We start from the raw sequence: 22,975 nt of genomic DNA, 5'->3' as shown, positions 1-22,975 counted from the left end.
TTGTTTCATGGAACCTTCTTTATTTAATTTAATCTTTGCGATAAGGAGTGAAACTTCTTTTGGTTGTGCAAAATTAGCTATTCAACCTTGAGATTAAAATCCGAAACTTCATTGTTTAGTTCGAAAAAATGAGATAAATTTGAAAAGCATCTAAACGCGTGCAAGGAAAAGAATATACATGATTATGTGTATCCGTATGGTAAATTTGATATAGCCATTAAGAAAAAACACAAACACGTAGATTTTGTGTGCGTATTTGCCATAAAAACTAGCAACTTGGATCGTTATATTTTTTTTTTTTCTTGTTTATTGGTTAGTTTGCTTTTCCAATTAGCTTAAGCAAATATGAAACTAGTTTATAGTTTTTTTTTCTATACTATGGGGAGGTACTGGATATTAGAATATAGGTCAAGAAATTCGATCTCTTGACCTACAATCAACTCGAGTCTTAAAACTTTTTTGATGACCAATTACTCTAGAAGTATTAACTAATTTATCGTTCAACATACTCAAAATGTCATGTTGGTACAAGGACTGCTAGCTTGTTTAGCCATTTGCAAGTAGCTCGTGAGCAGTTTAGTCATATGCTTAGTTCGAGTTCAATTAGCTCGATGTATCAAGTCTCAATTTGTGCTACTCAAGTGCTCGTCAAGTAGTTTGATTATTAGTATATTATTTATATTAGATTTTTATTTTAATTATAAAATGACTAATAAGGGTTTATATTTTAATTAATTTACCATAAGTGTTGCCTACTCAATAAAATTCATAAATGCAAAAAATGCAATATTGTAAAAACAAAAAAAATGAAGATTTTAGATAATTTATCATAAATTTTTGAGCCTTTATTTCGAACCTTAAAACTTGTTAGTTTAGAGTTTTTAACGAGTTGAATTCGAATTTGGAATATTGTCGAACGAGAATCAAGTCAAGTTACATAATTTTCTGCTCGTTCAAATTCAAACTCGAACTCGAGTAGGCTTATATAACATCAAGTTCCAGTTCAAACATAGTACTATTCGATCTCGACATGACTCATTAACATCCTAGTTGGTACGTTTAGAAATGAAAAAGACAAAAAAACAAAAACAAAAACCAGAAAAAGCATAATCAATAAAAGTTTCCAGTTGGGCATGAGATCAGCAATGTCGCTTTTTCCATGCAGAATGGACCATACGTTCTTCCCTGTGAAGTGTGAAGTTTCAGGAGTGAAGGCAAATTGACCAGCGATTTGAAAGTTAACTGGGCCAACACATTCTTGCTCCAGGCTTTTCATTAGGGATAGACAATCAGGCCATCATTTTCTTTCGGTGTCTGATTGGGTTAAATCGAGTGGACTGGGTGCTGCCCAAAAATAATAGACTATGGGCTTACAGGCTTAGGAGCCCAATTCTCAACTTTGCTTGACATTTCTCCATTCTTTTTTTTTTTTTTTATAATGGCATTTCTCCATTCTTTGCCATCAGAAGTTCAGAACTAGCAAACTGGATCATAAGCATTTTCTTTGTTTATTAGGTAGGCCATTTTTCCATAGGGATAATTTTGGAAACCTCCCCTGAGGTTTCTTCTAATATCATTTAATATCTCTAAAGTTTTTGAAATCTCACTTACCTTCTTTATCAGTTTCACAAGGATAGATATCCCTTTCAATGGTCAAAAATCGATGGCACTACCTTTGCATTCTATTAGGTTGCATTTTTGTTATTAAAATTATGATTGTTTTCCCCTTGATTTTTACCAAATATTATGTTAATTGCTAGATTCTACTCATATATTGATAATTGGTATTGGTTGTAGGAATTCAGAACAAATAAGAATTAAAGATGTGATTTTCACTGGACTTTTATGTTGTTTAGCGTGGCCACATAAATGTCCATGACTCCATGTATTATCCTGCATGTCTGGGAAGCTCGGGATTTGGCACGTGAAAAGATCTCCAATTCTAAATCAAAGTCGTGAGGATCAGATTCTCTTCACCGAATGGATAGTCTTTCACTTTTAATAAGATATTAGTCTAATCTATCTATCTTGACCTTTTGGAAATAATCATTGGCCAATCGGGAATCTGATTTCGTTTAGGAAAGTAATTAGAGTAGGAGATAAAACGAAGCAAGAAACAATTCAGTTCGTATATTTTGGCTGGGAGCAATGTTTTGAAAACCGGACCGGACCGGACGGTTCGACCGGTTGAACCGCGAACCGGCCATGGCACCGGTCCGATTCAATGACATTGTTGACTTTGCTAGAAAACCGGTCAAAGACCGGTTGAACCGTGAAAACCGTCAAACCGGATTGAACCGGCGGTTTTCCGGTTTTCAGCTTTCCCTCTTTTTTTTTTTTTTTTTTTTTTAAGTTTTGCAAAATGCAGCTATCAAGATTCGAACCCATGACTAGGGCTGTCAACGGGGCGGGTCCGGGCCGGAATTCATTATTCCGGACCCGGACCCGAATTACTATACCGGACCCGGATCCGACCCGTTTACCCGACGGGTCTTTTATTCTATGTTCCGGATCCGGATCCGGGTCGGGTCTACCCGAACAAATTTAGCAAAATTTATAATTTCTAATAAAAATGAGAAAAAAATATATTTGTAAACTAATTTCTAACTAATGCAAAGAAAAAACCAAATAAGAAAAGAAATCAAATTGACTTTACTCAAATACATCACCCTAGTCAAATTATATTGATAAATATATATATTTTAAATTATTAATTCATTTATATCCGGATCCGGGTCTAATACGGGTCGGAATACTATATTCCGTATCCGACCCGTTTTTTTGTTTGACAAAACGGATCCGGATCCGGATCCGGGAAACGGAATTAAATCCCTATCCATACCCGTAATAATTTCACGGATCCGATCCGGATCCGGGTCTAGACCCGACCCGTTGACAGGCTGACCCAAGACCTTTGTAATAAAAGACCAATGTATTAACCGTTGCACCATCACATCTTATTAATTTTTTTTGATAACTTATTTATATAAAGCAAACACTCATATTTCTTTTTTCCATTTTTCTTACAAAATCTCATCCCCTCATGACTCTTTCTTTTTAATTTTCAACTCTCTCTCTCTCTATCCTCTTTTCTTTTGTCACTCCCTTTTTAATCAAACCTCTTTATTTTTAATTTATTGATATTTTCTTCCATCTTTTAATTTTATTTTTGTCCATTAAATTGAAAAAAGTTAAAAAAGAATTTTTTTAACCCAAATTATTTAATACCACAACCACTCACTTTTATCTTATTTTTTGTTTCTTATCAAATTTACATTTCTTTTTTCGATTTTCTTGACTTCCTTCGAACTCCAAATTTTTTTTTTAAATTGCAATCTCTAAATCCCAAAACATAAATTAAAATTTAAGTTCATAATATCTAAATTCTCAGAGACATGAATTTTGTATAATTTCAAAATATTGTGATATTTTGGGGTTGGATTTAGATATAATTGAAATTGAGATGAAATTTATTTGTTTTAACTTATAATTTAAAAAATTTATTTTTAAAAATCCAAGTTATTAAAAAATAGTAAACTTTTCATCATATAAAATATTAAATTAGTCCATTACATGTCTTATTTTGTACATATATATATTTATATAAATTATTTTTAAAAAAATTTATTGAACCGAGGTTGAACCGGTCCGACCGGTTGAACCTCGACCCTTTCACTTCACCGGTTCAATTAACGGTCCGATTTTTAAAACATTGGTTGGGAGAGGAACGAGGAACAACGTTTTCTTTTTCCTTTTTCCTCTTGACACTTTATTTGATAATCGAAGAATGGCTTGGTGATCAACTCAACTATTTTGCATGTGATTTCTTGAATGAAGATGAATTAAGCTTTTCATTCTAGTCAAGGAACAACGGAAGATTTGATTTAGCTAAAATTGTGAAATCGAATTGACTATATTTATTTCTTTTGTTTATTGGTATTCATATGTTCCCTGATTTAATTTCTTATTACATTATTTGATATCTAGAGCCCGGTATTTGAATTAATCAAATAACCTAGAACCAATTAGAGCAATTAAATCCATAATTATTTAATTGCTTGAAAATAATGGTAACTGATATGATTGGGTTTGTGTCAGGGGGACATATGGATTAATTTAAAATAACCCTCATAGCGTGTTATTTGGTTAGAATAGGATTTCTCTAATTCTTAAGGCAATTGAGAAATTGAATTCTAAAATCGTACTTAGAGTTATTTCTTGATTAGGATAGTGGTTAACGGTCATGCCTTAATCACCAATACGGCAAGAAGAAATTGACTGTCATCGCTTGTTTAGCAGTTATAACTTGTTTATCACTGAATAAATGGAATTATTATTGCATCAGTGATCAATTGAGTAAACCATTTTCGAAGTTATTTCTTAACTAGAGTTTATTTATTATTGATTTAATTGTAATAAATTGTCATTTAGTCTTTTTATTTGAGTTATTTAATTATTCTCATTTTTATAAAAATCGCCCTTACTCTATGCTCCAGAATAAACGAATTTTCCCCAATCCCTGTAGATTCAATCCTGTTTACCACTATATGCAAAATTTATATATTTTTTTAGTAGGTATTTACTATTACACAGGATCGACATTTGTCATACTTTTAATAATTATTTAACAAAAAAATCCAAAACTAAAATAGAATTTTTAACCCACAAAATATAAACAAAAATAACCAAATGACTATCCAATATTAGTCCATATATCTCTATGTTGAGATTGTAGTAAGGCAGCAAAGGTGGTGGTTAAGTTAAAATTAGTAACGTCAATCGCTTCAAAGGATTTTGGTAAGTAATTTACACCTTAAAAAATTTTCCAAGATAGATTTAAGGAAGTGAAGCAATGTTTTTAGGAAATATGTTTTAATACATAATGTAATTCAAGTTGTATTTCAAATTAAAATTATACTTTTTACACAAGCGATTGCATGTAAAGCATACTTACAGAAAAAAAATTATAAATAAGTCAGCATTGAAAAAATTAATAAAAAATGATCTCATGACCAAATATCGAAACATTGCCTATGCTATTTTTCTTTTTCTCCCTCTGAAAAGAACATATGCAATTCTAGATATTTTCAACTTTATTTTTTAGCCTTATTTTAATTTTTATTGTTGATGTAAGTTTCATAAATAGGATAACATGAGGCTAGTATTGGAAGGAAATTTTTATCTCTCTTGCTTTTCCCCAGAAGAGGCTGAAATGTTACAAAAAATTTTAATAAAAGAGAGGTAAGTTAAATTTTAGAAACCTTAGAGGTGCTAAGTGATATTATGAGAAATTTCAAGGGAGGCTTCTAAAATTGCCCCTTTTCCATATGCACATCAAGTCCCTAATATGCCATTGGCGACATTTTACCTGTAACAATTCAATGATACATTATTCTCACATAATTAGCAAATTATTTCAAATTTGGAAGCATTTTTCTCATCCAAAATTAACTAAACTATAATACAAAACCATCTTCTTTGTCATGGGTTGAAACAGAGGTTGGGAAAAAATGTGTATAGGAGTTGGTTTTGAGCCAAAAACAAAAAAGGATTGGAGCTAGTGTATTTAATTGTAAGTACAATTCTTTTAATTTTATTTGTAGAAGCTGTAGTTTTATATTCGTGGTGACAGTATGAAAGATGGTTTTGAAAGTAGTGGTAGTTCTTTAAGTAAACAAAGTGGTATGGGAGTAATTTTTTTTCTTTTTGGACAAAAGAGTAGTTTAGGGTTTCCATTCAAAATTTTGATGTTTTTAAGGTTTTGTTACACTGTAATAAAAGTAAGAAAGGTATATGATAATTCTAAACTTCAAGGGTGTAAGTTATACGATGAGAAATCTCACGGTATGTCTTTGATATTATCCCTAATTTGAGGGCTTGGGTCATGGGTAAAAAGAGGTTGGACAAAAGAAGGTGTACTAGAAGTTGGTTTTGAGTAGATAAAATTGTTTTGGTACTAGTATATTTCTTTATAAGTATTTTTTTTATTTTTAAAAGGTATATTTCTGTAGTTGTGGTGGCAGTACTAGAGATGGTTATATAGGTAGTACTAATAGTTCTGCTAGTGAAATATGTGACGTACGAGTATTTTTTTTTTTTTTTCCTTTGAGCAAAAGAGTGGTTTATAGTTTTCATTCAAAACTTATCTGTTTGGATTAACTGTTTTTAGGAGTGTTTTAGAAATATTTTACTGTAACAGTGTATATGAAAAACTTTCACTGTAAATGTTTTTTGTGGTGTTTAGGGAGGGATTTTTGGAATATATTTTGGATATATTTTGGGGTACCTTTTGAAATAAAAAATTTTTTTAGGGTACTTTTTAAAAATTAACACTACCATCAACAACCACCACCCCTTCCCTCCTCTGTTCTCCTCCCTCTTCTCTTCCTCCTCCTCCTCTCCTCTCTTCTTTCTCTCTCTCCTTCCCTCTTCCTTCTCCCCTCCCCTTTCCCAAGACTCTCCACCCCTTCCCTCCCTCCTTACCCCTGATTTGGCCTCGACCAGGTTGCTGCCTTCTTGTCGCGATCAATTTGGTCGAGACTATATCGGATGAGAGGGATGGGGATTGGCGGGGAAGGGGAGGAAAGGAGAAGAGGGGAGGGGGAAGGAGAGGATAGAGGAAGAGGAAAGAAGAGGGAGAAGGAAGAGAGGGGAGGAAGAGGAGGGAAGGAGGAAGAGTTGGTGGCAGTGGCGGGTGGTGGTGGTGGTGATAAGTGGAAGATATTGTAAAATTTATTTTTTAATTATTTTTGTATATTTGTGAGTTGATTTTGATATGTTGTATGGATGGAGTGTTTTTGAAATTGTTTTTATTTATGTATTACTGTAACATTGTATTTGAAAAATTAGCTTTTGAAAAATAGGCCAATCCTCTCTATTGGATTTCTCTTTATTGATTTCTCCATTTGTTTATATTTAAAAATTTAAAAATCCATAAATTTATCCGATTATGTCATTACTTTTTTTTTATCTTTAAATCTCATATTAAAAAATGATATTCTTTTGCAGATACTTTGGCATTCAATTTTTACGAAACATTTAAATGGTAAAAAAGAGTCAAAAATTGTAACAAAAATTGTAATGATTAATTAGAGGGCAAATTTTAGTTAATTTCATATGAAATTTTATGTATGGACGGTGTTAATTTTCAAAAATAATTTTAAAATTAATTTTGTTGAAGTACAATAGAGATAAATTAATTCAATGCAATGGAGAGGAGTTTAGTCCAACTCTCTGGTATTATCCCTAAAAGGAAAATCTCTCGTCAAATATCATTAGCACATGATTTGGCATGTTTTTAAAGACAAGTTAGCGCATGAGTGAATTATTAGCGCATGAATGAATTAACCAATCTTAGCACTGTTTATCTGAATTAGTTTTTAGCTATTTCTAGATGTTATATGCATCAACGGGACAGAAAATGATCAATTTCTGGAATGTTTGGTTTCAAGCATGACCATTGTATAAATTACAAAATTCCGCCGAATTAATACAATTGCCAAAATTGGATGCTAGAGTTGACTCGACTGCTAATATTTGATTTGCCATATGTTCTATATGATTAGATTTCACTTGTGATCTGTCCATTACTCAGTTAATCAGATGAATAATGGAAATTTGAATTCCAACTAGATTAGGGCCAAAGTTCTTGCAGAAATGAGGCTTGAGATGGGTGCTTTTCCAAAATGCCAAGTGAGGATGACCTATTGACCTGCCTATTATGTGCATATTTCCAATTTTTAGCTTGAATGCTGTAAAAGATATGGCATTGGTTGACTAATACTACTCAGCAAAATGTTGGGATCCATCAACCATCCTTATCCTGAGATGTTGGAGCACGTAAATGGATCCGAACTCGGGTGCAGCTGTTGCATATTGAAAATGCAACATTTGAGTCCCAACACTTATTTAGGACTTTTTTTGGCCCCAATGTTTATGTGCTTTACGATTGAGTTTTGTTCTTTTTTTTTTTTCAAAGAACAAAAATTAACAGAATACCCTATTTAACTAACAAAAAAAGGGTTTGTCAATCAAATGTCAATTCTCACCTTTCTACGTATTAACAAATTCCTGTATCACATTGGAAGTGCTACAAATTATCTAATACTACAATCTAAGCAACAACTTTCCCTTTCTCACTCCCCTACCCAAGCCCATAATGGATATAAGTAAAAGACTTAGGCGTCAAGAATGGCATGTTCTATGTTTTCTACCATTGAAATTAGCATCATAAGATGCATGTGATTTACGTAGACTAAAAAGTGGTCAAAAATAAGAATTGGGATCACAATGATGTGCTTTTTAATATTTAAGGGATTAAAACGCATTAATTCGGAGGTGGGAACTTCCACAATGTAAGGAGTCAATATGCAATTAATTCGTTTATTAAATACCAAATTGCATTTATTAATTCGTTTAATTAGGATGTCGTGATTTTTCAATTGGACTCTTTCTAATAGAAAAATTCTTTATTAAGTAACATATGATTTAAGTGACAGAAACAAATTAAAAAACTGTCCACCTTCTTGATTTTAGAGATTCTCGTATATTTGTATATTTCTATCTATCACTTCGTTTTTTGAGGTGGACTCTTTCTAAAATAAAGCAAAAGAAGTACCGCTTAAGTGTCCAACAATTTAGAGGGCTCACTTTTATGGAACTGGTCCTGTCTAGTTTAGATGGCTAGTGTGGCTGTGCTCGGCTTGGTCCTATTGTTGTATTTATTATAGTATTTGTTATCAAATGACTCAATAGTATCATATTGATTGAACATGTTTGGATCGCATCTTTTAGGAATTCTTGATCGAATGAAGTGCGTTTTTCAGATGGAATGTATTTGAGATTAAAAGATGATTTAAAAATGTGTCTAAGAAAATATTGTTGAAAAACTTAAAAAAAAATTTCTCCAAAACTGGCAATCCATACATTGATAGCAACATCACTAGCCTAACGTAAGACCATTTTTCTTCTTTCCCTATCTAGTATGTCCCTGTCCATGTGTTACACGTTTTGGTTTCAATTTCCACTAGGTGGGCTCCGTGGTGTGCAAAATCCACAGAGTAAAGACAGCAGAAGCAAAATGTGAGACTTTTGATCTGGTCCAAACCATAAAAAATGCTGTTCTAGTCATAGTTTTTTGTTACCTGTGGGGTTTCTATCCCACATCGCTTGGGGGGGTTTGGGTGTTGGGTTTATAAGTCTCCTCAGTACCCTCACTAGTTACCATGGCTTTTGAGGTGTACTGTGGACTTAGGTTTGTAAAGTCAATAGTTAGGTTTCTTGAAGTTGACAAAAAAGACAGAAACTCCGTTACGGGGGGCTTGGGGTCTAGTTAGGTCTTAGCAGCGGGGCACCCTGTGGGGTTTCTATCCCACATCGCTTGGGGGGGTTTGGGTGTTGGGTTTATAAGTCTCCTCAGTACCCTCACTAGTTACCATGGCTTTTGAGGTGTACTGTGGACTTAGGTTTGTAAAGTCAATAGTCAGGTTTCTTGAAGTTGACAAAAAAAAAAAAAAAAGTCATAGTTTTTTGTTTTTGTTTTTTTTTTAGCAATCAATGAGATTTTCATATATCAGGAACGATACAGTTTACAATTACACATGAAAATCTTTTAGCCTTTTATATTGTAGTGTTTTAGTGCCAATAGATAAATTAGTATACCAAGTTTACCCACCCATCGGAGGGAAATTTGGGTTGCCATTTGAGGTTTCTCAAATAGGGGAGGTAGTTATCTTTTCTTCAGCTGGGAATGATATGTATCCTTTTGTGCGTAGAATTAGTTTTGTTATGCTAAGAAATTTGGTGAATTGTTTGCTTAACTATTAGATTGTGGTTCAATCTGAAATGAGTGCCATGGTTTGCTTGGTAATAGGACTGATGTGTACCATCTCATGTTTGGAGGTGTCTTATTTCCTAATAATAGAAATATTAATTATTTGCTTCTCTAGCTCTATCTTGGGTGTGAAATGTTCTGGCTGTAATTTACTTTTACTGCATTAATTTTGAAATAGCTAAAGTTTTTCTTGGAGCAGTTGTATTTTCGGTTAAGAAATGAGGAACAAGAAGCTGTTTCTTTCATATAATGCTCCCTCCGTCCCATTTTATTTGTCTCGATTTCTATTGTTTTGTCCCAAATTATTTGTCATGGTCTTAAAAGGGAAATGAAAAAGCATTTACCTCCTATTTTACCCTTCATTCAATTTACAAAAAGAACATTAAAGTTATGTTTCAACATTAAATGTTCTAACTAACTAATGTAAAATTCAAAAATTCAGAAACAACTAACAAAATTTGAATTTAAACTAAGGAGCAATGATGGAAAAAGTTATCTAATTGTTGGTCAAAATTTAGGTTTTTTAAATTATGTATAAAGTTGACCATGACAAGTAAAATAAGACGAAGGGAGTATATAATTAATAAGCACAAGCAACTGCTTAAAATAAAGTCATTGTCCACCTCCAATTATAAGGGCAAATTTGTCTTTAGATTTTAATTGTTAAAATTTGATGTCAGTTAGTTTAAGTCCGTTAAAAGGCGAATAGGAATTGTCCTTCAAGGGGTATTTTGTTTATCTCATGAATACGGGGATGAACTGAAGCCAATCTCTAATAACAGGGGACAATATGTTTTAAGCCTAATAATTAAGAGTTCAAAATTTGTACAATTCCTTTGGACCAGTCAGCCGTTAACCGCTAAGGGCAGACGGAAAAAGACCGAACAAATTAAAACACTTTGGGGAAATGTTGGAATAAGAGTATAACAAATTAAACAATTCAACCTCTTTCCTCTCTCCTCTCCATGTACCAGAGTGTGATCTTCCTCTTCCATCCAATCTTGCCATCCTGATAAAAAGCTTTATTCTCCACCACAGGCTATATAATTTGCAATTTTTTGAAATGCAAATTGGGTTTCTCTAGATAAAATTGGAATTTTTTTTTATGGATAAATACAATCTCCTAAGAATTTGAAATCAATATCTTGGGGAATACGAAGGGAATAGCTTCTTGAGGCTCCGCTTGGATTAGCTGTTTTTGGAGGTGTTTTTTAAAAACTTTACTGTAGCTTTGTATATGAAAAACTTTTATTGTAGATGTTTTTGGATTGTTTTTAGAGGTATTTTTAAAATATATTTTTGAATATTTTTATAATTTAGAATTTTGTTAAGATTCTTTTTAAATATATACTGGCTCTGTTTCTATATATTAATGTTTATTTATTTATATATATAATATTTTAATTTCAATTTTGTTTTTTAATATGTATATTATTATATATTTAATATACATATACAAATATATATATTAATCTACATATTATAAAGCAAATTGATATGTATATATTTATATAAATATATATAAATATATTTTAAACAAATATTTATATTTATATATAAATACATATATTTATTTCAATTGATATAATATATATAATATACATATTAATATGCATAATTTAAATTACATATTAATATTAATATAATTTATATATATAATAAAATATACATAATTGAAATATACATATTAATATATATTAATATACATATTATAAAACAAAGTTGAAATAAATATATTTACATATTTATATAAATATATATAGATATATATTTATATTTAAATAAATAAATATATATAAATATATTTTAAACAAAATATTTATATTTATATATAAAAATATAATATTTATTTCAATTGATATAATATATATATTATACATATTAATATACATAATTGAAATATATTAATATTACTATAATTTATATATATCTTATATTCATAATTGAAATATAAATATCAAAATATACATATGATATATGATTATATATTAATTTACATATTATAAAAATATTTGAAACAAAAATATTTATAAATTTATATAAATATATATAAAGTATATTATTTATATAAATATATATAATTAAATATATTTATATATTTAAATAAATAAATATAAATATATTTATAAATCTATGTAAATATATTTAATTAGATATATTTATATTTTGCATTAATATTTATATATAAATATATTTTTTGTATATAATATTTATATAAATATTTTTGTATATTAATTTTTGTATTAATATTATATATGTATTTATATATTTATTAAACAAAATATATTTTTTTGTATATAATATTTATATATTAATATATTTTTTGTATATTTGGAGTTGTTTTTAAAATATTTGTTTGGATATGGTGTTTTTGAAGTTGTTTTTGTAAAATTTTTACTGTAGCATTGTAGATGAAAAACAAGTTTTTGAAAAACTCTCAAATCCAAACGGAAGTTAATTTCTTCTTCAACTCTTTTTTTTTTGCAACTCAAACAATATACTTTTTTTTTTTTGGATTGGATGCAGAAAACTCCTAAAAACTGTTACAGTAGTTGCACTTTACACTCTAAAGTATTTCAATATGCATTTTGCACCCTTGGTCAACTAAAAAATAACATGAAAATTAATTTCATTTAAGTAATTGATGAAATGACCAATTTATCCTTCATTAAAAACTTAAGAGGCAGAAATACCATTTTGATGGGAAAGATTACTACTTTAAAGAGACTAATACTCATTTTATAAAAAAGGTCTAATTGTTAACACATAAAAAATATATTGCATCACTTTGAATGAGATTTAAGATTAGTGGGTCAAAATGGGAATGATTACTGTTGTAATTTTTAAAATCTCATATTTTTTTTCCAACACATTATAATGCTATAACTTCATATAATCAGCAAAATTTCACTTAACATCTTCACAAGAATAAAACTAGCGTAGAACCCAAAATTTATCATATGAATTTAACACAATAATTGCAATAAAGATTCAATACCAAACCAAAATTAAAACCCACATATTAGTAAACAAAATATTGGACTTAGAAGTTTCAATAAAACACCTCAATTATTTACTTTTCCTTAATCACAATCTTTTCTTACCTAGGCTAACTTGACTTATGTATTAAAATAGGGTTGTTGAGATTATTGAATTGAATTTATTCCCTTTTTTCTTTTTTCCCCTATTTTGTTTGTTTTAATTAGAATTTTAGTATGAAGTGATCATATATTTTATTGTTATATGTTTTCAATTAGAATTTTATTATGAAGTGAAAATTAATTCATTTAAAATGAAAGGGTATTTTTGTCTTTTACAAACTTTTAATGGAGAATAGATTGGTTATTTTATCAATTATTTCAGATGAAGTTAATTTTCTTATTGACTAAGGGTGTAAAGTACCTATTAAAATAGTTTAGGATGCAAAATGTAATAGTTCATAGAATCTTTGACATTTAACACCTTTTTTGGGAATATACACATAAACTAGTTGATTAAGGCACTGTTTGTCTTGAGGGAATGGCAAGGAAGGGAAAGGAAATGAAGGGATAAAGTTTTTGACATTTGGATTGGTTTTTGAGGAGGGAAAGGCAAGGATTGGGAGGAAAAAGGAGGAATAAGATTTAATTATTTTTTGTCAATCTCCTTTTCCTCCAAAAGTGGGCGAAAATAGAGAGAGATCACCCCAAAATTAATGAAAAAAATTAATATTTTTAAAAAAACCTACTATGTATTTACAAATTAAACTTTTAAATTATGAATAAAATCATAATTTATGCGTGATAGTTTACTTTCCTTTTCTTTCATAATCCAAACAAAATGGAAGGATTCAGATTCCCTCTACTCTCGTTTCTTTCTTTTTCCATGAGGGTCTTCTCCTTTCCTTTCCTTCGCTTTCCTGTAATCCAAACGGTGCATAATGTTCTATTGCTCCTCCATTATAGTTATTCATAATTTGGATGACAGTAATATTAAGCATCAAATATCGAGATCTTCTTTGGTAATATGTGGAGTTTTAAAACTAGTTATCAACTCTTTCTGTATTCTACTGATATATGATATGACAGCTTCAAAACGATTAAATAGTAGTACTATGCACCAAGCCATCATTAATGGTCTCTGAAAGCTGCTCAACCTTTGAAATAATTTTCCCATCGCAAAAGTTTCACTCGTTTCTTGGCCTGTCTAAGCTTTGTTAAATGTGAAAAAGACTCAGAAGACCAGCATAACCAGCAAAATTTTACGACGTGTCCCAGCAAGACCAACCAATAATACAGATACCGAGTACAGATCATCATCATCTCATAATTTCTTATATGTTCAATCAGGAGCCTGATTAATTTGCACGCATTTTCTTACTCTCCTCAACCCCGCGGTCTCCAATGGCTGCCGTGTCTTCTCTAGCTTTCTTATCTCTCCTTATCTTCCTCTTTTGCATCCATGCAAGGATAGTTGCTGCCTCTTCCGACTACGGTTATAAAACCTACATTGTTTACGTCTCCGAGTCCGTAAAGCCACCCGTTAACACCTCCCACCATGACTGGTACTCCTCTATTCTCCAGTCCCTCTCTCCTCTATCCACTGATCTTGACACATATTACTCCTACTCTTTAGTTTGCCCTGCTGAACCATTGTCCACGGTACTTCCATACCAGAGTCCAAGTAACGTGTATTATGCTATGTTTTCAGAACCGGACCGGATAGCGACTCGGCCGAGGTCAGGGGTCAGGGGTCAATGGGTTCGACCGGGGGTCGATAGGGGTCGAACCGGATGACGTCATAAATAAAAATTATTTTAAAATTAAAATGTTATATATATAATATCTAATAATATATTGATATTAATAAAGGCATATTCATATATATTTGATGTTTCAAATATATTTAACAAGAAAATACAAAGAAATTAGAACAATCAAGTAGCAATTTATATTATTTAATAAATATTAACAAGTTTAGAATTAAAATTATGAATTTAATTGAAAAATAACATCAAATTTTAGGACAATATTTATAAAGTATCAAATATTTGAGGTATATCAATAAGTTTTAACAATTTAGGGGGTCAAAACATAATATTAAAAAGTTTGAATTTTTTTTTTTAAAAAATACTGTTGAACCGGAAAAATCGGTTTTTTCCCGGTCAAACCCGGTCAAACCCGGTTTTTGACCGGCTTTGACCGGGTTTTAAATTTCCGGTTTTCTAATGTGACTCGGACCGGCTACCTGGCCGGTTCCCGGTTCAACCGGTTCGACCGGCCGGTCCGGTCCGAGTTTGAAAACAGAGGTATTATGACCTTCCCAAGACCAAACTCCTCTATTCCTACGAGCACGCTATCCATGGCTTTGCCGCCCGCCTTAGCGCCTCCCAGGCTGAAGAGCTCCGTCATCAACCCGGAATTCTGTCTGTCATCCCAGACAGCATCTCCCAGCTTCAAACCACCCGCAGCCTTCAATTCCTCGGCCTAGCTGACTCCTGGGGCATCTGGCCCAACACCAACTATGGTGAGGACATCATCATCGGCATCCTTGACTCCGGCATTCGGCCTGACCATCCTAGCTTCTCCGATGCAGGCCTTTCTCCTGTTCCATCAAGCTGGAGAGGAGGATGCGAAACAGCGTTGGACTTTCCCTCAGGTTCATGCAACAGAAAACTCATTGGTGCCAGGGCTTATTACGGAGGATACGAGGAAAACATGAGAAGGTCCTTAGAGGAGATGGGAGAATCTAAGTCGCCTACGGATTACGACGGTCACGGAACGCATACGGCGTCTACAGCAGCTGGGTCGGTGGTCAGCAGTGCAGGTTTCTATGCATATGCTACAGGCGAAGCCAAAGGAGTGGCGATTAAGGCCAGGATTGCAGCATACAAAGTCTGTTGGAGAGGTGGATGTTTCGATTCTGATATATTAGCAGCCTTGAATCAAGCTATATCAGATGGAGTTCATGTGCTTTCGTTGTCCCTCGGCAGAAGCCCAGCTATGCCGTATGACGAGGATCCAATTGCAATTGCTGCATTTCATGCTGCAGAGCGCGGAATTCTTACTTCTGCTTCAGCGGGAAATTCGGGTCCTAGCTACCGGACTGCCGTCAATATTGCACCTTGGATTCTTTCTGTTGGTGCATCCACCATCGATCGGGAGTTTCCAACGGATGTTGTTCTTGGCGATGGAAGCATTTTACAAGGTGTGTCTTTGTACTACGGCAAGCCTCTACTGAATGCTCTGCTTCCCCTTGTTTACGCCTCAGGTGCTGGAAGCAGATTCTGTCACCAAGGAGAACTCGTTCCTTCCATGGTCACGGGAAAGATTGTGGTGTGCGACGTTGGGGGTGATACTGGGGGAGTTGCCAAAGGATATGCAGTCCACCTCGCCGGTGGCGTGGGGATGATACTCGCCAACACTGAGGAACAAGTGGAGGGACTCAAGTCGGAAGCCCATCTAATTCCAGCCACCATGGTGGGGGTAACAAACGGCAACATAATTAAGAACTACGTCAGGTCCCAATTAGCACCGACGGCTATAATTATCTTCAGAGGAACGGTGGTGTGGATCACACCATCGGCGCCACGGGTGGGGGTATTCTCCAGCCGTGGTCCAAATGTTATTACACAGGAGATTTTAAAACCGGATGTTATTGCTCCTGGAGTGAATATCTTAGCCGCCTGGTCCAAGTTTGCTAATCCATCCGGTTTTGACGGCAACATAGATCAGAGACGAGTGGATTTCAATATTATATCCGGCACCTCCATGGCGTGCCCTCACGTCAGTGGAATAGCAGCTCTGCTTCGCAAAGCTCGTCCCTACTGGTCTCCGGCAGCGATAAAATCAGCTATTATGACCACTGCTTATAATGTCGACAACAATGGGAGGAACATTGTGGACCTTGCCACTGGCGTAGCATCCACCCCATTTGCTCACGGCTCGGGTCATGTGGATCCTAACAAGGCCCTTAATCCGGGCTTGGTTTACGACATGGGAACTAGCGATTACGTGCAGTTCTTGTGTTCTATTGGGTATACTCAGTCTAGAATTGCAGTCTTTGTTTCGAATCCTGAGAGCTGCCGTCCAGGGATGACACCTGGAGACGTCAACTATCCCTCTTTCTCTGTGGTTTTCAGTCGTCAGAGAACCGTAGTTACGCATACAAGAAGGGTTAGAAAAGTCGAGAGCACAGCAGCCGCAGTGTATAATGTCACAGGGATTGCACCTGAGTTTGTGGAGGTCAAAGTGACGCCAGATAAGCTGACGTTCGACCAATACAGCGACACCTTGACCTACCAAGTCACCTTTACGAGTGCTGCAATTGAGACAATAGGCGACACTACTTCTACTTTTGGGTATCTGGAATGGATTGATGGGCAGCAGCATATTGTGAGAAGCCCTATTGCAGTCCTGTGGAATCGTGATTCTTGGGTGGATGCAATGTAAGGTTTCAAGGGAAAAAATAGTAATGCAACCTTCTGGCTGTTATATGGTTGCAAATCTAGTATGCAACTTTCTGGCTGTTATATGATTATCGTTGTGTGCATCTATCTGAGATATATTTGCATACTTATATGCGAGTATCTCATTCGATAAGAAAAAATTACTATGTTAGTTTATTATCTTTGTGGTTAAGATTACTATATATAGTTGTAGTTTGTTCATTTATGATAACTTATTCACTTATAGTTCTCATCGGAACGAAGTGGAGATCAAGATCCTCAACCTGTGTGCTTTTTTTTTGGTTGTCATGATAGACCAACACCTTATCCAAATAAGCCAAATATTTCCACATTTTCATAGCTAGGTAATACATATGTTCATAGCTAGGTAATCGTAAAGACTTCATTGGCACAATTATGAAAAGGAAAAAATCTAATAATACCACAAAGCACAAAACAAGAACCACAAAGAGAAACAAATAGGGTCGTATATCCATGGCAAAATGATCAAATCATTCTGGTCGTTATCCAACTTATGGCGTAGGATCGAATTTGAACTTGTCACTGGTAGTGGAATCAGCCTTTAGGGTCAACCTTAAACCCAACCGAGACCTAAGCAGATCATACTCAAATATCTGATCCTTCAACTGATATGCACCCAAGACCATTGGAGCTTGGACAATGGAATTTGAACAGTAAACGCTCCCGGTAGTGTCGCGGTTTTGCTTCACAAGAGTAGCTGTACTGACTTTGGGAACTGAAGGAGGCAACTAGAGCTCTTAAAAGGAACGAAACTATTTGCAAGTTCAGCTGTAATTGTTTATAATTAACAACGATTCTAGATTTATTTCTTACCATTTCAGCATGGTTTCTTACCATAAATGCAGGTGAAGAATGGAGAGAAACCTCACTGGAGCTTGGTTTATTTGTTTAATTAAATGAGTCAAGTTTGAACATAAAATTAAGCTCGTTTAGCAAATGAAACAGGCTTGACTCAGCTCTCGTTTACACGTGTGATGGACTTAGTATATCTAATTTGCTTTGGTTATTATGTATACTTAGATTATCGTTGTTTAGAAAATATATTGTATTAAGCATGTAAGTACCTTCTTTTATTTGGTGTTTTACCTATTCAGTAGGTTCATTAAATTGGACTTGTTAAGTTGAAATTTTGTGTAGAACTTTCAGGTTTATTTGAGCTTTTTCAAGCTCGAGTTTGGACTTGAACCCAGAAATTTTTTTTTTATCAGTCAAACTCAAACACAATTTCAGACTCATTTGACTTATTGGTCAAGCTCAAGTTGGGCTCATTAAATAATCAAATCGAGCTCAAAACCCAAGTACTCAGCTCCTTTTAGCTCGTGCATGGCTCTACAAGCAACATATTGAAGCATATTCCAAAAGATGGAACAGGATTCACTTGAGATGCGCCAGTGACAGTGAATTCATCATTCGTCAAACACTGAGTGAAGTTCTTGAAAATTGAGTGCCCTATAACAGTACATGGATCATTGTTCCGTCAAAGCTTATGGCTCTTGAAAGCAAAGCAAAGGTGCGTTAAACTGGACAAGCTTGTAATTTATCCGGATTAGCATTTTAAAATGCATTATTGGGGTGAGCCCTGGAGTGGGGCATTCTTCAAATGGCCCAAGGCAATTGCTTGTGCTATAAGTCTTGTTGGGTGTTCTTCCTTGACTGTAGAGGACGCGCCTGGACATTTGGGCCATTTTGGCCTTTTTTTTTAAGTCTTCATTGAGACCTAATTTTCTTTCAAACATACATTTCTTCCTTTTCCATTGATATCAAGATATGATTATTCTCTGCTAATATGATTAGATGACTAATGTACGGGTTAGACTTTAGACCTTGATCCTTTTTTTTATTTTGTTTTGAACGGAGCATAAGCTGCAGGTGTGAGCAATTGAGCATTAGTCTTATAATTTGGACACTTCAATGGTCATAATTCCTAGTAAAAATAGAATAAAATTCAGGATATTAAGTTTATTGTCTAAGTTTGTCGTCCATGATTTTATTGCGTAAGTTTGTTATATTTTGTTTGATTGTGAGTTTAAATTACTATTCCATATTGATACTTGTTGTGATTTGTATTTGTTTGAAACATTTACGGTTGTGCTGATTCTGATAAGATTGTACTCGTTAGAGAATAATATTTAGTTATATTTTATTTCTTAGTTTTATCAAATTTTTTGTATTTATTAGTAGTGTATAGTAGTGCATGTGTGCGTGTACATAATACGTGTGTACGCATATTTGTGTACATGTATATAATTTATTGACTGTAATTTTTTTAAAATTAACACATTTTTTATGCTTTTTAATATTAAAAAACTCAAAATTGGTGAGTCTTATGCCCTATGCTGTGAAGGTTTCGCCCACCTAAGCAGATATTAAACACCCGTACAAGTCTAACAAGTGACATGGTTTGGATTAACTGTTTTTTGGAATGTTTTTAAAATATTTTACTATAGCATTATACATTAAAAATTTTTTGTGTATATTTGTGAGTTGTTTTTGATGTTTTGTACGTATAAAATACTTTTAAGTTATTTTTTATTTGTGTATTACTGTAACATTGTATTTGAAAAACTTGTTTTTGAAAAATAAGCTAATCCAAATGGAGCAGTTACAGATTATCACTTCTGATGAGTTTACCCCCCAAACGACAGTGATAGAATTACCCCCCAACGACAACGACCAGTGTCCAAAAACCTTATCAATTTCCATCTGCCACTTCAACAAACATATTTGGAAACGTAAAATAAGAGCATTTGCAATTGAAGCTAATGGAGGAAGTTTGGTTGTACACCAAACGTTATTGAGAAAACACTCAGCTGTATATGTTGTTTCTAACAGGCAACGTAAAACATGCTTGCAATGCCAAGATCCAAATGCCTGATAACTGACTTGACTAGTCAGTTTCCCAGCAATAGATGCCATTCATACATTTTACATCTCATTCTTGTCTTTGAACTTATTCCATGAACAGGGATCGAGAGAGCTTCCCAATTCAGTGAGGAAAGGAAACTGGAATTGTAAAGTGCATATGTGAAAGGAAACCTCTGAAATCTAACATAATGGGTTTTGGGTGTCTTCGGCCTACTTTGAAGCTTCGACTACATTCCTTCTGTTTTAATCTTTCGATATTAATGCATGCTCGCTGTTTATCCAAAAAAAAAAAAAGAAAGAAATTAAGCTGTTGGCCCTATTTGATTTCATTGATATATGCTACTCTCATTGTGATCTAATGGTAATGGGCTATATTGCAAACCTTGAGAAAAATCTTTTTTGAATTCTAGAAGATGTGTTCCCCAAAAAAGATGAATCCACTTGAATTGTTTTTGAAGGAAAACACAAAGCAAATTCATGTGGAAATCCAAAGTGATTAGCTAGTTGCACTGGTAAATATTCTGGATTTTGACAAAGTCTAACCATTCCTTGTACATTTTGGGGATATTTTAATTTTTATGGCTTGTCTTGGCAAGTCCACGTTGGCACCAACTGTCCACCTAAGGGGTTTCTGCTGTTACCAATGATGACAATAGGGTTTATAGCGTAATCACATACATAACAGATGTAGGCACTAAAATAATAAATATAGATACTAACACAATAACATATAAAAACACAACAAATTTTCAGGCATAAATTTCAGTGGGAGAAATTTTTTCATCTTATTATATTAATGTCTACATTAACTATAACAGTGTCTGCATCTATACGTCTATGATGTTCTGATCCCAATTGCCCCAATGCCATTATTAAGCTTTTGCCACATTAAATATGAATTCACATGCCATGTCATTAAATGAGTCGTCAATACATCTGCCATGTCATCGAACATGTATGCATGCCCTTTTTTTTTGAGGGTGCATGGCCTTGTTCAAATACGCATGAGCAACATTATTCTTAAAGGGCATTTATGTAATTTAATTTAGCTTAAATACTAGGGATAAGATCAGAAACCTTCCCTGAAATTTCTCCTAATTAGCACTTTTGAGGTTTTTAAAATATCACTTGCCTTTCATGGTAATTGTAAACTGGCTATATTAACCCTCATTGGATACATAATTTATAAATTAAATAAATGAAACTCAAAACAATTAAAGAAAAAGAAATAAAATTCACTTTCTTATCTTTCCCCTTTTCTCAACATTTTCTCTTATTCATTTTTAAGATAATATGCAATTTTTAATTCATAAATATTGTAAATATAGTAAATTAAATTTTATTTATGCTTTTTCTTATGATTATGATAGAGTGGGGTATGGTTTCTTTGTTTATGTTGAATAAATTTGTATAATGATTTAGTACAACTTAAAGGTTTATACCTCCAGTTGAGAAGAGGTTGGAAAAAATATCTTGTTGTTTTCCAAATTAATATTTTTATGGACTATACCTTTGTGATATGATGATACTACCAGAGATTGTTTTTTAGATTACTATTTTTCTTGGAGTAACAAAGTGGTTTAGGAGTATTTTTATTTAGTAAAATGAGCAAAAGGGTAGCTTAGGATCTTTAAAATTTTGTTACACAAATAGCAAAAGTAAGGGAGAGAAGTAATGTTTTTAAAACCCTAGGGGTGCTAAATGATATTGAGAGTTGTCTGATGTTATCCCTAAATACTATACGTGTTTGCAATAGTAAGCAATTTCTCTCCAACAATTATGGATATTTCAGGTACTCAATACGATAATATATACCCTGATTGTACACATCCATATATCAAATGTAATATCGGGACAGAATCACAGAGCAACATTACTAGCCTAAGGACCTAAGCTAAGTTTGTTGTTTATTTATTCGTTTTATTTTGAAAAATAGTACATGAGAGAGGCTAGACCTCTTATCACACTATCTTTTAATAGCTCTTGGGTCCTATGTTACATTTTCCTGAAGGATTTGTTTTCTCTGTGTAGTTTGGTCCTATGTTGCATGCTCCTGGAGTCCATTTCCACGAGCTGGACTTTACTCTGCAAACTACACGGAGAAAGAACTACGAGACTTGTGTAAAGTGATCGGTCTTACTGTCTTAGTCGAAACCATGCATGAGAACTACCTCTTTAATTGACAAGCTTCCCACAAAATAATGCTTAAGAGTCCAAAATTTGTTTACTTCAAAATGAAATAAGAATCACCTCAATTCAATGCTTGTAACTCAAGATATAATCGAAATACCATAAGGTGTTAAAGCTGGAAAACTCCCTTAATTGCATTTCGTCTCTCGCACTTCATATTATTTTTAAAGCCTCTTCAAATCATCAAAAATCATCCAATTATCTTCTCAACTCACTCCATTTGATGATTGAATAATTAAACCTATAAAAACATGAAATTTTTACCATTAAAATCCATAGAAATTCAATTTTTACCACTTAAACCATAAAATACATATTTTCACTAGAAATTTAGTTCATAAGCTATAAAACTAATGAAAACACACCAAAACTAATTAATAAAACACACTTAAAATGCACAAAATATGCACTTATCAGTAGACACACTAAATTAAAATAAAGTTATATCAATGATGTTATTTTCTTTTTCTCATACTTTGCTATACAATTGGATTTTGGATTACTTACCCATGAATACAAAATAAAAGTTTATTTATTGTTGTTAGGAAATTTCCAATCCATTGCCATCAAGGGTGGGCACGGATCGAGTACCCACCTCGTGCACCATTTGGTTGAGCCGA

The 22,975-nt window shown here is 33.1% G+C and overlaps 1 protein-coding gene across 2 annotated transcripts; it reads left to right on the top strand.

Moving 5' to 3' along the window:
* Positions 1-14,212: 14,212 nt before the first annotated feature.
* On the top strand, positions 14,213-17,509 carry LOC113729404 (subtilisin-like protease SBT1.4). Of its 2 annotated transcripts, XM_027253703.2 has the most exons (3): positions 14,237-14,375; positions 14,447-14,501; positions 15,120-17,509. In XM_027253703.2, the coding sequence occupies exons 1-3, from the start codon at positions 14,369-14,371 to the stop codon at positions 17,260-17,262; spliced, it is 2,205 nt and encodes a 734-aa protein (XP_027109504.1). In that variant the 5' UTR covers positions 14,237-14,368; the 3' UTR covers positions 17,263-17,509. The 2 variants fall into 2 exon arrangements, with proteins under 2 accessions (XP_071936936.1, XP_027109504.1); XM_072080835.1 differs by having other exon boundaries at positions 14,213-14,501.
* Positions 17,510-22,975: the final 5,466 nt, after the last annotated feature.

This window comes from Coffea arabica, chromosome 2e (assembly GCF_036785885.1).
Source record: "Coffea arabica cultivar ET-39 chromosome 2e, Coffea Arabica ET-39 HiFi, whole genome shotgun sequence".
In the NCBI taxonomy this organism is placed as follows: Eukaryota; Viridiplantae; Streptophyta; class Magnoliopsida; order Gentianales; family Rubiaceae; genus Coffea; species Coffea arabica.
The sequence above is the reverse complement of the archived record's forward strand: the minus strand, read 5'-3'. Positions and strand labels throughout refer to the sequence as shown.